Source organism: Dasypus novemcinctus, chromosome X, assembly GCF_030445035.2.
Source record: "Dasypus novemcinctus isolate mDasNov1 chromosome X, mDasNov1.1.hap2, whole genome shotgun sequence".
NCBI lineage: Eukaryota > Metazoa > Chordata > Mammalia > Cingulata > Dasypodidae > Dasypus > Dasypus novemcinctus.
Window position 1 is genome coordinate 128,384,108 of NC_080704.1, and position 14,451 is coordinate 128,398,558.

At 42.6% G+C, this 14,451-nt stretch overlaps 1 protein-coding gene across 2 annotated transcripts in view; it reads left to right on the top strand.

Annotated features, from left to right (window-relative positions):
• Positions 1-1,623: 1,623 nt before the first annotated feature.
• The window catches only part of IL13RA1 (interleukin 13 receptor subunit alpha 1), a 58,219-nt gene continuing 45,391 nt past the window's right edge, over positions 1,624-14,451 (top strand). The window contains exons 1-3 of one of the 2 annotated variants that reach the window (XM_071213200.1): positions 1,624-1,926; positions 9,178-9,265; positions 11,755-11,894. In XM_071213200.1, the coding sequence (XP_071069301.1) occupies positions 1,906-1,926; positions 9,178-9,265; positions 11,755-11,894 (249 nt within the window). In that variant the 5' untranslated portion in view covers positions 1,624-1,905. The remainder of the gene's footprint in view (positions 1,927-9,177; positions 9,266-11,754; positions 11,895-14,451) is intronic. The other variant, XM_004458690.5, reaches the window with a different exon arrangement.

Genomic DNA, 14,451 nt, shown 5'->3' on the forward strand with positions numbered 1-14,451 from the left:
GTTGTCTGTTTTCTGTGTGTATTTGCTGCGTCTTGTTTCTTTGTCCGCTTCTGTTGTTGTCAGCGGCACGGGAAGTGTGGGCGGCGCCATTCCTGGGCAGGCTGCACTTTCTTTTCACGCTGGGCGGCTTTCCTCACGGGCGCACTCCTTGCGCGTGGGGCTCCCCCACGCGGGGGACACCCTTGCGTGGCACGGCACTCCTTGCGCGCATCAGCACTGCGCATGGCCAGCTCCACACGGGTCGAGGAGGCCCGGGGCTTGAACCGCGGACCTCCCATATGGTAGACGGATGCCCTAACCACTGGGCCAATTGCCTTTATGATAGCCCCTCACACTAGTTGCAACTCTTTGATGGCAGGGCCTGCTTTTAATGAGTGTCTAGCAGAGTTCCTTGAAGGACTTAAATATTTATTGAAGTTGAGGGCCTTAATTCCAAGAGAGGGAACCTTTGTTTTGGATAGGTTAAACATCCCGATACCCTTTGGGTAGGATCTAGACTAGGTCTATTAGCAACATTTTTTATTGATATATTTTTGCAACTGATTTCAGGTGTATACATTGGCTCAATCAGACCAAACTACACATCAGGTTAGTGGCAGGTTCTAATCATAGACATGACTCTTTTTTTTTTGATGGGGTGGTGGAATAATGGAGCTCAACAATGTCTATGCCCTAATGCCTGAAACCTTTGAATGTTACTTAAAATTGCAAAGGTATTTTGCAGATAAAAATCAAGGATTTTGAGATGAGGATATTATCTCAGATTATCTGGTATGCACAATATAATCACAAGGGTCCTTAAAAAGGAAAGAGGGGGCAGGAGGATCAGAGTCAGAGAAGGCGATATGATAATGGAAGCAGAGGTCTAGGTGATGCAGCCAGAAGCCAAGGCATGCCAGCAGTCTCTAAAAGCTGGAAGGCAAAGCAAGTGATCCTTCCCTAGAGTCTCCAGAAGGAATACAGTTCTGCAGACACTTTGATTTCAGTGAGAACCATTTTAGATTCTGACCTCCAGAACTGTAAACTAATACTTTTGTGTTTTAAACCACTACATTTATGGTAATTAACAAATTACTATAGCAGCAGTAGGAAACTAATATGCTTTCCCGCTTACCTCCATCCCAGCCTCACAGGCACCCACTTTCATATATTCGAAGTGTATCTTTCCAATTCCTTCCATTCACACTAAGTATCCATGAAAAATAAATATACGGAAAGTTGGCTGTGTGCTTTTAAAAATGCATGTACACAATATGGTTCTGACCCTCATGTTTGGAATTTTTCCCCCGACTCAACATTATGTATTATCAGTTTTCAAATTTACCGTTTGTCTTTTTTATTTAACGAAACACGGTCCCGCCAAGTCCTCTATTTGGTGTTCCCGGGGAGGTACGGCTGGTGTTACTAACCCTCGAGTCAGAGACCTCAGACTTCCAGGCCAAGGTTCTTTCCCGTCACTGGCGATGCCCTGGTGCCCCCTCGGGCACAGCCCTCGGCACCTCCGAAGCACCGTGAGTTTGTACACAGCGGCGACGCGGGCTGGCGCAGAGCCGGGAGCCCGGGCAGGCACCCGGCTGGGCCGCGACGTGGTCTAGGAAGATGTGCTTGGCGCGAGGCCGGAGCCGCGCGGCTGCGACGCCAGGTGCCGGGCCTCGGGAGCCCCCGGCGCCCCGCCCCCGGCCCTCGCGCGCCGCCCGGGTTACCTGCGGCCGGTGGGCGGGGCGGCCCTTCCCGTCTGAGCCGGCCCACAGGCTCCCGGGCGGCGGAGCCGGGAAGTGGGAGAGGGAGCGAAGGAGGCGGAGACTGCCGAGGCTCCAGCCCGGCGGGGCCCGGAGGCGAGAGGCTGCATGGAGCGGCCGGCGCGGCTCTGCGGGCTGTGGGTGCTGCTGCTGCTCTGCGCCGTTGATGGGGCCGCCGCGCCCACCGGTGAGTGCGGGTCCCTGGGCCGCGGGAGAAGGCTGGAGGGCCGGGAGCGGGCACGGTGAGGGGCGCGGCCCGCGAAGGCGCCGCGGGGCCGAGGCCTGCGGCGGGAGTGGCTCGGGTCGCGGGTGGGGGGTCTACTCTCGCGACGCCCCGCGCTCGACGTCCGCAGCTTCTCGCGCCCCAAGCTCACGCCCGAATCCTAGACAGGGGGCTCACGAGCGGCGGGGCTTTCCTGGAGCCCCGGAGTGGCGGCGGCGGCGGCGGGGGAGGAGGAGGAAGCGGGTGAACTTGCCCGGAGTGTCCGAAGGCGCTGGTCAGGATCCGGAACGTCGTCTGTGGGTCCAGGAGGGGTTCAGACCAGGGGCCGGCGGGGTGGGCGACCGAGGTCCGGGCGAGCCCGGACGCGCCGGCGCTCAGTAGCTAAGAGTGGCCCTTGGTGGGACTTGAAGGGAGTTGAGGGAAACCTCTTCAGAATAAGGACCTGAGGGCCTCCGGCTTCTCTGGCATCCAAGAAATCAATTTGGAAACTCGGAGCAGCATCCGGGTGGTGCAGCGACTTTTAAAATTTAATAAAGTTGTCGATTTCAGGATAATGGTAGAGTGACAGAAAGGCTGGAAAGAAAGGACAGAGATTTCCCGTTTATACCCCTCGCCCTGTGCCAGTTTGTCAACTGGCAAGTCTGCCATGAAAAGTTGGGGGCTAATGACTTCCTATCAGACAGCGCCTGGGAGGTGTGGCATTCTGGGCGACAAGAGCAGCTCGTAATTTTAAGGGTTTTAAAAATGTCACATTGACACAAACATCCTCATTTTGCTTATGGCATTTTCACCAGTGTGTTGTGCTTTGAAACCCAAACTGAAATCTCAATTAGGAAACCTTGATGCACTCTTTGATTCAGTCAACACAATGTATGCACAGTTCGCTTTGAGCCAGGCAATGTTATAGGGGATGAGGATACAGCAGTGAACAAAACAGATCAAGTCCTAGACCGGGTGGGGCTTATATGTTCTTGGCAGAGTCACAGAGAAAAATAAAAGTAAAATGTAAGGTATATCAGTTGGCACTAAATACTATGGAGAAAAATCAAGCAGGAAAGGGGTTTGCTGTTGTAAATAGGATGAGGTAGGAAGACCTCACTGAAAAGGTGGCCCTTGAAAAGCGACGTGAGGAAAGTTGAAATTTGTCAGTTAATATTCGAGTGTCTGCCTTATTTAGTACTGAACCATGCTTTGTAGGTTCACTTAGAACCTTAGAATGTGCAACATAATCCTTGCCCCCAAGTTGCTTCTAATTTAGTCAAAGAGATCTGATTTCCATAACCCTATGAGGAAAATGCAGTCCAGAGAAGGTAAGGGACTTGTCTAGGGTCACCCACCTCCTGATTTTCACAGTGCCACGCCAGCATTCTCCCTCCCGCACACACCTGAAACAATAGGTGACCTTCTAGATGTTACTGACAATCCCCAACTTAATCAAGTTTGTCACAGCGGTTCAGTTCCTTGGTGACATGGTTGCTTAGAATATAGAAACTTTCTCCCATTAGAAATATTGATAGAATCACATTGAGGTATGGTGGAAAAGACATTAGATCTCCAGTCAGAAGACTTGAGTTTTAGTGGTTATGACATTTGCCAGTGGTGGGACTCTGAGCTAGTCATTTCCCATCCCTGTGCCTCAGTTTTCTCATCTGTGAAATGAGTAGTTTTAAGGGCTCTTTCAGCTCTAATCATCTGACTGTTTATAAAAATGATTGGGTGATCAGCTTTATTTGGTCTGTTTAGTTCAGTATTTCACAATGTGGTATGTCTTAATAACTAGTATTTATACGGTGTTTATGCTGGGCAGTGTTCTAAGTACTTGTGTGATTTCATTTAATCCTTACAGCCTATGCCATAGGTGATATTATTTGTCCCATTTTGTACATGAGGAATCTGAGGCACTGGGAGGCTAAAAACCCTTGCCTAAAGTTGTATAGCTAGTAAACTGGAGGAGCCAGGCTTCCAACCTCTGCAGCCTGATTCCAGAGGCTGTGCCCCTTAACCACGGTACTCAGTACTTTTCTATAGAATTGAGAGATCGTACTTGGCCAGGAGAGGAGCTGGGCACCTCCCACGGTAGCAAGAGCAGGACTGGTTGGGAACCATGGAAGTATGTACAGGCCATTTGCTAAGATGCGAATTCTCATGTATTTGAGACTTTCTTTTTAATGCCGGACTATGCAGTCCAAACCATAAGTACTCTAGGCATTCAGGAGTGAGGACACTGATGACTTTTAGTGTCATGGAGGAGGCAAAACTTGACCTAGATCTTCAAGATGGGTGGAATTTAAATAGATGGAGGACAAGTCATTCCCACGGGGGGGGGGGATTGGGATAGCAGGAACTAGAGACCCAGAAATATGGGGTGAGAATGCCCCCATTTGTGGGCAGTATGGAGATTGGCTTGGCAGAAGGGTACATTTACAGTCATTTCAGGCAGAAGAGCTTCACTTGCCTTTGAAGACTCTGAGGGAAATGACACTGAAGGGGAAGTGAGCAGGTAGACTTGGAGGGCGTAGGGGGGTAGTAGGGAATGAGTAACTACTCAGGAATCCAGGGCTGAAGGTCTCTCCTAGAAAGGTATGTTATAAACACCTCCCATCCAGGACCTTGACTTACCGGTGTCTCCCTGTCTCACAGGGTCCAGGAGAACACATTAGTGTGACTGAGAGTGAGTAAGGAAGATGTTGCAAGAAAAAATGGACAGGGGTTGATGACTGCGTGGATGTGAAAAAAGGAGATTGCTGACTCATATATGACTTGTGATTTCCTTGACTTTTCCCGAAATGTGCATGCCTCTGCCAGCTCCTGAGACTAGACAGGAGAGAGCAAAAGCTATAAGTTAAGCAATGTCCCTTGTTATAAGGAAGAGTATTGTTCATCTTAATTCCTAATTAGAATAGAATGTTGTGCTAGATAATCTTACAGACTCACTGAGGGTTTGAGGTTTAGTGGGGAGAGCTACTTAGGTTCCTCCCTCCTTTTTTAAAAAAGATTTATTTATTTCTCCCCCCTCCCCATTGTTTGAACTTGATGTCTGCTCTCTGTGTCCATTTGTTATATATGAGCTCTTCTTTTTAGGAGGCACCAGGAACCAAATGTCGGGCCTCCCATGTGGAGGGAGTTACACAATGGCTTGAGCCACTTCTGCTCCTAGCTTGTTGTGTCTCATTGTGTCTCTTCGTTGCATCATCTCGTTGCATCAGCCTGTTGCATCAGCTCTCTGTCTTGCTTGTCTTCTGTAGGAGGCACTGGAAACTGAACCCAGGACCTCCCATATGGTAGGTGGGTGCCTAACTGCTTCAGCCACATCCCCTTCCCCCTCCCTCCTTCTTAACTATCCTTTCTGAAGGCAGTGGTCAACCCCTAAGGAATGATTGAAATTAGAAACCTGTGGAAAGCTAATTAGGCAAACGCTGTCGTTGATACTTGTGCTCTCTCAAAGGCTATGTGCACATATGAATTCCACAGAAGACTGAAGCAATTGTTTAGAACTTGTTTGCCTATTAAAAAAAAAAGTAAGCAGATAGCTAACACTTTTTTTTTTAAGATTTATTCTATTTATTTCTCTCCCCTTTCCCCTCCGCCCTGTTGTCTGTTCTCTGTGTGCATTTGCTGCATGTTCTTGTTTTTGTCCGTTTCTGTTGCTGTCAGCGGCTCGGGAATCTGTGTCTCTTATTGTTGCGTCATCTTGTTGTGTCAGCTCTCCGTGTGTGCGGCGCCATTCTTGGGCAGGCTGCACTTCTTTCGTGCTGGGCGGCTCTCCTTACCGGGTGCACTCCTTGCGCCTGGGGCCGCGGACCTCCCATGTGGTAGACGGATGCCCTATCCACTGGGCCAAGTCTGCTTCCCAGCTAACACTTTATAACACTTATCCTGTGCCACTCTTCTGAGCATTTTACCTGTATTAACCCATTTAATCCTCACAGTAACCCTTTGAAACAGGTTGCTATTTTCATTCTCAAGTTACAGATGAGGAAACTAAGGAATTGAACAGTTAAGTAACTTGCCAGCTAGTCAGTAACAGAGCTCAGATATGAACTCAGGTAGTCTGGCTCAGATCCCATACTCTTGATCACTATACTGTACAAAAATCATGCCTTACATAGGAGGTGTTAGTGACCTTTACAAGAAGTGTAATCACAGATTATTTATGTGTATGTCTGGATGTGCTACACATACACACATAATTCACATGTATTCATATTTTTTTAATTGCTTTTTAGCCATTTGTATTTATTCTTTGGGAAAATGTGTATTCAAATCTCTTGCCTATTTTTAAGGTATTTTTAAAACAAATCACTTATTGATACACATACAGCTCAAATCCATTCAAAATGTACAATCATTGGTATTTGGTATAATCATGTAGTTGTGCATTCATCACTTCAGTGATTATTAGAACATTTTCATTATTCTAATAATAATAGCAATAATAATAATAAAATGGCAAGCACCCATCACCTCTTAATCTCTCAGTGCTTCCCCTTGCTGTACATACCTGCTATTCTGTTTGTCTCTCTAGTTTATTTGCATTTATTTTTGTAAAAACAGTCTTACATATGCAATATCACCCATATTCATATTTCATGTGAGGTTTCACTATGTTATACAGTCCCATGTTACATTTTTTTGCTTTCCTTCTGGAAATATACATGCTTTAGACTCTCCCTTTTAATCTTTGTCATCCCCATATAACAGCTCTGCTAGTTACAAACACCAGGATGTGCTTTAAATATTTCTATTCATTTCCAATGATTTACAAGCAAGCTTTTTACCAGTTCTGCACAGATTAAACCACAACTTTCAATTTTCTACCCTCATATTTTCTGGTGATCTATATTCTAATTATTAACTCCATAAGTTTACACAATATATAATTCATAACAGTGTAACCATACAGTATTTGTCATTTTGTGTCTGGCTTGCTTTGCTTCACTCAACATAAGGTCCTTCAGATTCATCCATGGTTTTTTTTTTTGATCATAAAACATTTTATTTCTAATTACGTTATTTAGATAACAAAGGTTTCATTTCCTTCATTAATTTTTTTGCTTATTATTTATTTTTTATTTATTTTCTTTTAAATGTTACATTAAAAAAATATGAGGTCCCCATATACCCCCCATCCCATCCACCCCACACCTCCCACACCAACAACCTCTTCCATCATTGTGGCACATCCACTGCACCTGGCGAATACATTCTGGAGAACCACTGCAGCACATGGACAGTGGTCCACATTGTAGTCCACACTCTCCCCCAGCCCACCCAGTGGGCCACGACAGGACACAACATCCAGCATCTGTCCCTGCAGCACCACCTAGGACAACTCCAACTCCTGGAAATGCCCCAACACCATATCTCTTCTTCCCTCTCCCAACCATCAGCAGCCACCATGGCCACCTTCTCCACATCAATACTACAATTTCTTCCCTTACTAATCACAGTAGTTCCCCAGCAGAACACCAGTAGGTCCACTCTAATCCATACTCTATTCCTCTATCTCATGGACATATATATTTAAATGGAGATTGTATTTATTTATTTATTAAAAAGATTTATTTTTATTTATGTAATTCCCCTCCCCTCCCCCGGTTGTCTTTTTGCTGCGTCTTGTTTCTTTGTCCGCTTCTGTTGTCATCAGCGGCACAGGAAGTGTGGGCGGCGCCATTCCTCGGCAGGCTGCTCCCTCCTTTGCGCTGGGCGGCTCTCCTTATGGGGCGCACTCCTTGTGCGTGGGGCTCCCCTACGCGGGGGACACCCCTGCGTGGCGCGGCACTCCTTGCGCGCATCAGCACTGTGCATGGGCCAGCTCCACACGGGTCAAGGAGGCCCGGGGCTTGAACCGCGGACCTCCCATGTGGTAGACGGACGCCCTAACCACTGGGCCAAAGTCCGTTTCCCGGAGATTGTATTTAAAGTTTCAGAGTGTGTGTGTTTTAAAATATAGAAAGTAAAAACCTGTCAAGAGAAATGGAAGGAGTCATTATTTTAAGAAAATAAAAAGGTAGCGGTGTGGTTCAAGCAGTTGAGTTCCTGCTTTCCACATGGGAGGTCCTGGATTTGGATCCCCATGCCTCCTAAAAAAAAAAAAACCCAAAACAACAAACAACAAGCAAAACAAACTAAAAAACCAACTCAGGGGAGCCAAAATGTGGCTCAGTGGTTGAGTGCCAGCTTCCCACATAGGAGGTCCTGGATTCAATCCCCGGCCCCAGTACCTCAAAAAAAATAAAAATAAATTTAAAAGATGGCAGATAACCACAAGTGGTGTAAAACACAAATCAGTTGGGAGTTGTGAATAAAGGATACTTCAAAACAGATGAAAAAAAAAGAAACCCATTTAAGAGATTGAAAATAGGGCTGGCACCAGTTCTCTTCAACACTGGTTAAAAAATGGGTTTACAATGGCTAAACTTTAGCTCCTGAATCCAGTCTAAGGTGCCAAGAGGAAAGATATGAAAATACTTTTTTTTTTAATAATAGGAAAACTGTGTTTTTATTTTTTTTATTTTTTATTTCTTTTTAATACTTCTTAATTTAAACACTGCAACTGCAAAAACTGAAATTATGTCAGTCGGCAGAGTCCTCTTTTCTAATGAGCTGCTTTTATTACTCATTGTTCTAAGGATATATATATAATACCTTGTTCAATGTATCCTGTAGAGTACAGTTTCAAACCTAAGAATATTATTTTATATGTTCAGGTTAAAATAAATAAGTGTATCGAATAATATTTTAACTTTAAAAATAATATAGACATTAGTTCTCTTTGATTATATTTTTACATCGTTAATGGTTAAAATGGTTTTCTCAAGAAATATTGTACTGTAGGTTGCACTTAAAAATTAAAAAGAATATGGGATTATTTTATAAGATATGAATATGATCAAGCATTTTTTCTTCATTTTCTTCATTAACAAGGAGAACTTGGTCGTGTCATTTAACCAGTCTGCACTCATTTATTTATCTTTCTGAACACTGGAGAAACAATTGAGTTTAAAATATATATATTTCTCCCCACCCCCTCATTGTTTGCATTTGCTGAGTCTGTCTGTTGTGTGCTGGTTGTCTTTTTTTTAGGAGGCATGGGGAACCGAACCTGGGACCTCCCATGTGGGAGGGAGGCACCTAATTGTTTGAGCCACCTCTACTCCCTGCTTTGTTGTGTCTCTCATTATGTTTTTTTCCATGTGTCCCTTGTTGCTTCAGCTCATTGTGCCAGCCCAGTCATGTCAGCTTGCTGTCTTGCTCATCTTCTTTATGAGGCAGAGGGAACCTAACCTGGACCTCCTGTGTGGTAGGTGGGAGCTCAATTGCCTGAGCCACATCTGCTTCCCCAATGAAGTTTGTTTTTAGGATTAAATAAGATAAATGTGCTTCCACAGAATTTTTTAAAGTAATGTTTCTTTAATTTGTTAAGCTGCCTTTTGTCTGTTATTTTATTTTTTGAGATGAAATAAAGTTTACTTTTAAAAAAAATGGGTTTAAAAAGGCCTTAAGTTGCTTTTGAAAACCGGGGTACAATTTTAAGTAAACCATAAGTAGGTAATGTTTTATTACCAAGGCTTTAATATTTGTGTTGCAGTGGGAGGTAAGTGAATGGGTGGAATGTTAAGAACTAAACCAGGTATCCTGGATTTTCGCTACAAGATGTTTCCATAAACTGAAGAATAAGGCAGATAATCCTAAAGTAGATTGTAGTCTACCATAGGAACAAAGTCCTTATTGGAAGCTGTGTACATGACAAAATGATTTGTCTTAAATATCATTGACATAATGTTAGAAGGCCAAATGAAATAGCCATACACTCCCCAAAATAATTTAAAATCCTAAAGGTAGCACTGTTGTCTGAGCCATTGGTGCTCCCTGGTACTAGCAGTGCAGTCGGAATTCCCAGCTTTCAGAAGGCTTTGTTCTATTATGGGCTGCTCCTTCCATGCTTGGGCCTTGGGTCTATCCTTAGGGCAAAGCTTCTTCTTGCAGAATTGGGACAAGGGGATGAATATTGAGTGTGAAGGGCCTTTGCAGGGTGGGCTGACCAAGTAGCTGCGCTGTATAAAATTGACTATTGGGAAAATTCAACCAAATAGTACCTGTAGGGTTGATATTTTGGGACAAATGGTACTTTTTTGCTTAGTTAAGAGTAATGTAGTAGTTGGTATAAACCAATAAAACAAATATAAGTTGTAGATTATGTAAGAGGCCCAGTACACTCCAAAGTGTTCCCGTAAAGTATAAGATATGGCGCTCTCATCGATAAGCTAATATGTTACCTGTAGTCCATATTAATAAATGATTAAGTTTGCCACTTTAGAAAGTCTTTGGGAGATTATTTTAAAATTATTTTAATAAACATTATTTTGGAAAAATTTTAGATTAATAGAAAACTTCCAAAGAAAGTAGAGAAAGTTCCTGTATATCTCTCACCCTGTTTCTGGGGGATGATTTTGATAGTTCTGGTCTCAGAAGATCTCAGGCAAGTTTTTTTTTCCTTAACAAATTAATTTTCTTGATAAATATGAGTAAAGTATATATCCACCCAAAGTGTGCACTCATTGGTATTCAGTGTAATTACATATTTGTGCAATCATCACTTCAGTTATTCTTAGAGCACTTTCATTATCCTAATAATAATAATAAACAAAAAACCAACACCTCTCAATCTCAATGCCTCACCTGCCATACATAGCTGCTATTCTTTTTCCTTCTCTCAAGTGTATTTGTATTTATATTTTGTAAAAGCAGTTTTATATATGCAGTAACACCCATATTCCTGTTTTACATGAGATTTTACTATCTTACACAGCCCCATTTTACAGTTTTTAGCTATCCTTCTAGTAACATACATGACCTTAGACTTTCCCTTTCAACCACTGTCATACCCATACAATAGCACTGCTAGTTACAAACACCGTGATCTGCTTTAACCATTTCTAATCATTTCCAAAGATTTACAAACAACCTTTTTGCCAATTCCTTTTTTTTCCCTCTCCATATATTTCCCTATATTTGACAGAAGCATTAAAATGCCTTCCCTTGATCTTAGAAGTTGGTTCAAAACAATAGTCAGTAAATATTTGGCAGAGACCATGGTGGGCTTTTTCCCCCCCACTAGCGCGGTTTTAAGGCATTGTTGCACGGTTTCTGTACTTTGCCTTCCCTCTTCAGATAAGTCATAGCTAGAAGGGAACAACAAGTCCTGTTAAATCTCTTTCTTAGTACTTCTCTGTGGAAAAGTTAAAAAACAATTACCAGGTCAGGTTAGCAAGCACAATTAAAGATGAGCTTCTTGAACTCACAGAACTGCTGAGATTGAAGTGTCTATATGCATGAGATGTGGATACTAAGTGTAGGGAACCCAAAATTCCTGGAGGAGGAAAACTTAGAAATGGTAGTATTTAAGAATATACCCTTCTCTATGTTCACCGTAGAGAAAGTAGTCAAGAGTGTGACTGTGGAGCAACATTTTCCAGATTTGAATCCCAGCTCTGCCATTAACTAGCCATGAGATTTGGGGCAAGTGACTTAGTTTCCCTCTTCTTCAGTCGCCTTATCTGTAAGATGGGGCTAAAAATAGTCTTTTTTTAATTGGGTTGTTTGTGTGGATTCAATGGACTAATATATGGAGAGTACTTAGAACAGTGTGTGACTCAATAAATGTTAGATATGGTTAACTCAGCCATTATTATTCATGGCCTCTAGGACTTGGGGGAATGGATCAAATGAACCTTTAAAAACATTGGCTGGTGTTGATAAAAATTTATTTCTTGTGTTTGATTTATACAGAAACTCAGCCACCTGTAACCAATCTGAGTGTTTCTGTTGAAAATCTTTGTACAATAAAATGGACATGGAATCCTCCTGAGGGAGCCAACCCGAATTGCAGTCTATGGTATTTTAGTTGCTTTGGCAACAAAGAGGATAAGGTAAGTTTTTTGGAACATATTGCATTGATGCGATAAAATGAAGACTATGAATTAGAAGACTATGAATAAGCCAAATTCTAATCTTCAAGTGGGACTTTTGGGGGGGGTTGTGTCCAAATTTTAATTGGGAAGCTTATAGAAACAATTGACAAAATCAAACATTTCAAAAATATTTGCTAAGCATTTGATAATTAAATGTAATTGAGATTGCTCTGATAGGAAATAGATATCTTTATCTGCTAGGCTCTCATTTGGCTGTACGTTAAAATTTATTCCTTCGTTCCTGCATGTAGCCATATAGTCCTTGTTTCTATATAACACTTTGAATTTCTCAGAGAATTTTCACATTTACCATATAGCTAATCACATGTACTGATAGATATGCAAGAAGTATGTGATGCAAATGTAAATGGCCAAGGTGGTAGTAGTAGTGTAACATTGTGAATGTAATTAACAGCAATGAAGTTTTAGGTTGTATATATGTTACTAGAATACATTTTTAAAAAACCATACAACTGTACAACACAAACATTGAACCCTAATGTAAATCATGGACTATAGCTAATAGTACAATTTATAAGTGTTCTTTCATCAGTTGTAACAAATGTACCACACTAATGCAAGGTGTTAATAGGGTAGTATAGGGGAACTCTGTTTTATGCATGATTTTTCTGTAAGCCTACAACTTCTCTAACAAAAAAAGTAAATGACTGTATGGAAAATGAAAAAAAAAATGTTATTAGCACGTGAGGTTGAGTGGAAGGTATCTTAATGTCTGAGGAAAAATGAAGTAAACATGCATCCTTTCCGGTCATATGTAGTCAACCCATTTATGTGAATTTTGGTTTAAGAGACTGAGTAATTTTAGGTTCTCTATGATAATCTTTTTTTTTTAAAAGATTTATTTATTTCTCTCCCCTTCCCTCCTGTTGTCTGTTCTGTTTGTCCATTTGCTGTTCTGCGTCCGTTTACATTATCCAGCAGCTCTAAGAAACTGCATCTCTTTTTTGTTGCGTCATCTTGCTGTGTCAGCTCTCGGTGTGTGAGGCACCATTCCTGGGCAGGCTGCACTTTTTTCATGCGGGGCGGCTCTCCTTGCAGGGTGCACTCCTTGCATGTGGGGCTCCCCTACCCAGGGGTGCCCCTGCATGGCAGGGCACTCCTTGCGCGCATGCGGCCCAGCTTACCACACGGGTCAGGAGGCCCTGGGGATCGAACCCTGGACCCTCCATATGGTAGACGAACGTTCTATCACTTTAGCCACATCTGCTTCCCTGTGATAATCTTATTCAATGGAATTTTCTTTTGATCCTTATTGGTTTTTAGTCACTCCTAATTGACAGGTTCTTCAAAGCATCAGATCATCTATCCAAAGCTGTTTTATATCTTCTTTCATTGTGAGTGTGTATGTGTGTGGGGAGTGGGGGATGAGGGGGTGTTTGGGGTTGAATTTTTGACTTTGTTGGTTGTTCTCAGAATTGGGTTCATGATTTTGAGGAGGCACAATGAAAAGTTGTTATTAGTAGCAGTACATTGGGTCAGTGGATTGTGAAATCACCCTGCTCACTCAGCTTTGGTGACAGGAAGAGTGAGGTTCTAGTTGGTGTACTTCTCTTAGCTAACTCAGTGGTCTGGGGACAAATTACTTAACCTCATTGAGCCTTAGTTTCCTCCCGGGTAAAAACGTGGCCCTACTTGCTTCTCTGGGTTGTGGCAATGGGGAAAATAATGCATGTGAAATGTCCTCATCTGCCTTCCTCACTCCTTTCCTGCTAAGGTATTAATTGATGGTTTAGGTGTTATTTGATAAAGAATTCAGGCTAGTCAGAAATATTTGCATCTTAAAAGAGGTCCCCTAAATGTGGAAGCCTTCACTTCCACCTGTGAAACTCCAGTGGCTGAGTTCCCCTTTTCACACCGTTGGCTTCCTCTTATTCCTAAGAAAGGGCAGTGGGAGTCTTGGTGGTGATTTTTGGTAGTTCAGCCTTGAGAAATTCAGAGAAAGACCCTTAAGTGTCTCTGGTTGTCAACCCCATAGTCACCTAAATATCCAGTTGAAACCCTGAGTAGAGGACACTTCTTTTTCCCTTATAGGTCCCTTTTTATTAGCCTGCATCTGTGCTTCAGGATCAGTCAGGTAGACATGCTGATATTTTAGCTCAGAGATAAGACTAGTTTTTCAGTGTACTCACTGAAATTTATAGTAAAAATAACTTGAGGAGGCAGTGGAGTCAGATAGAATTGAATTTGAAATTTTGGTTCTTCCCCTTCCAAGCTGTGTGACCTTGGGCAAGTCACTTAACCTCTCTGACCCTCCATTTCCTTGTATGTAAACCAGGTTTAATAATAGTGCCTACTTCATATAGATGATGTGTGTGTATTAAATGAGATGATGTTTGTAATGTACCTGGTACAGGATGAGTGTTCAATAATTATTAGCTTTTATTATTACTACTATTGTTAGGTCAAACCATTATGAAATTATCATTTTTATAGGTGAAAAATGCTATTGTTTGGTTTAACCTAATATAATTTAGTCCTGTTCCCTCTATTTTGC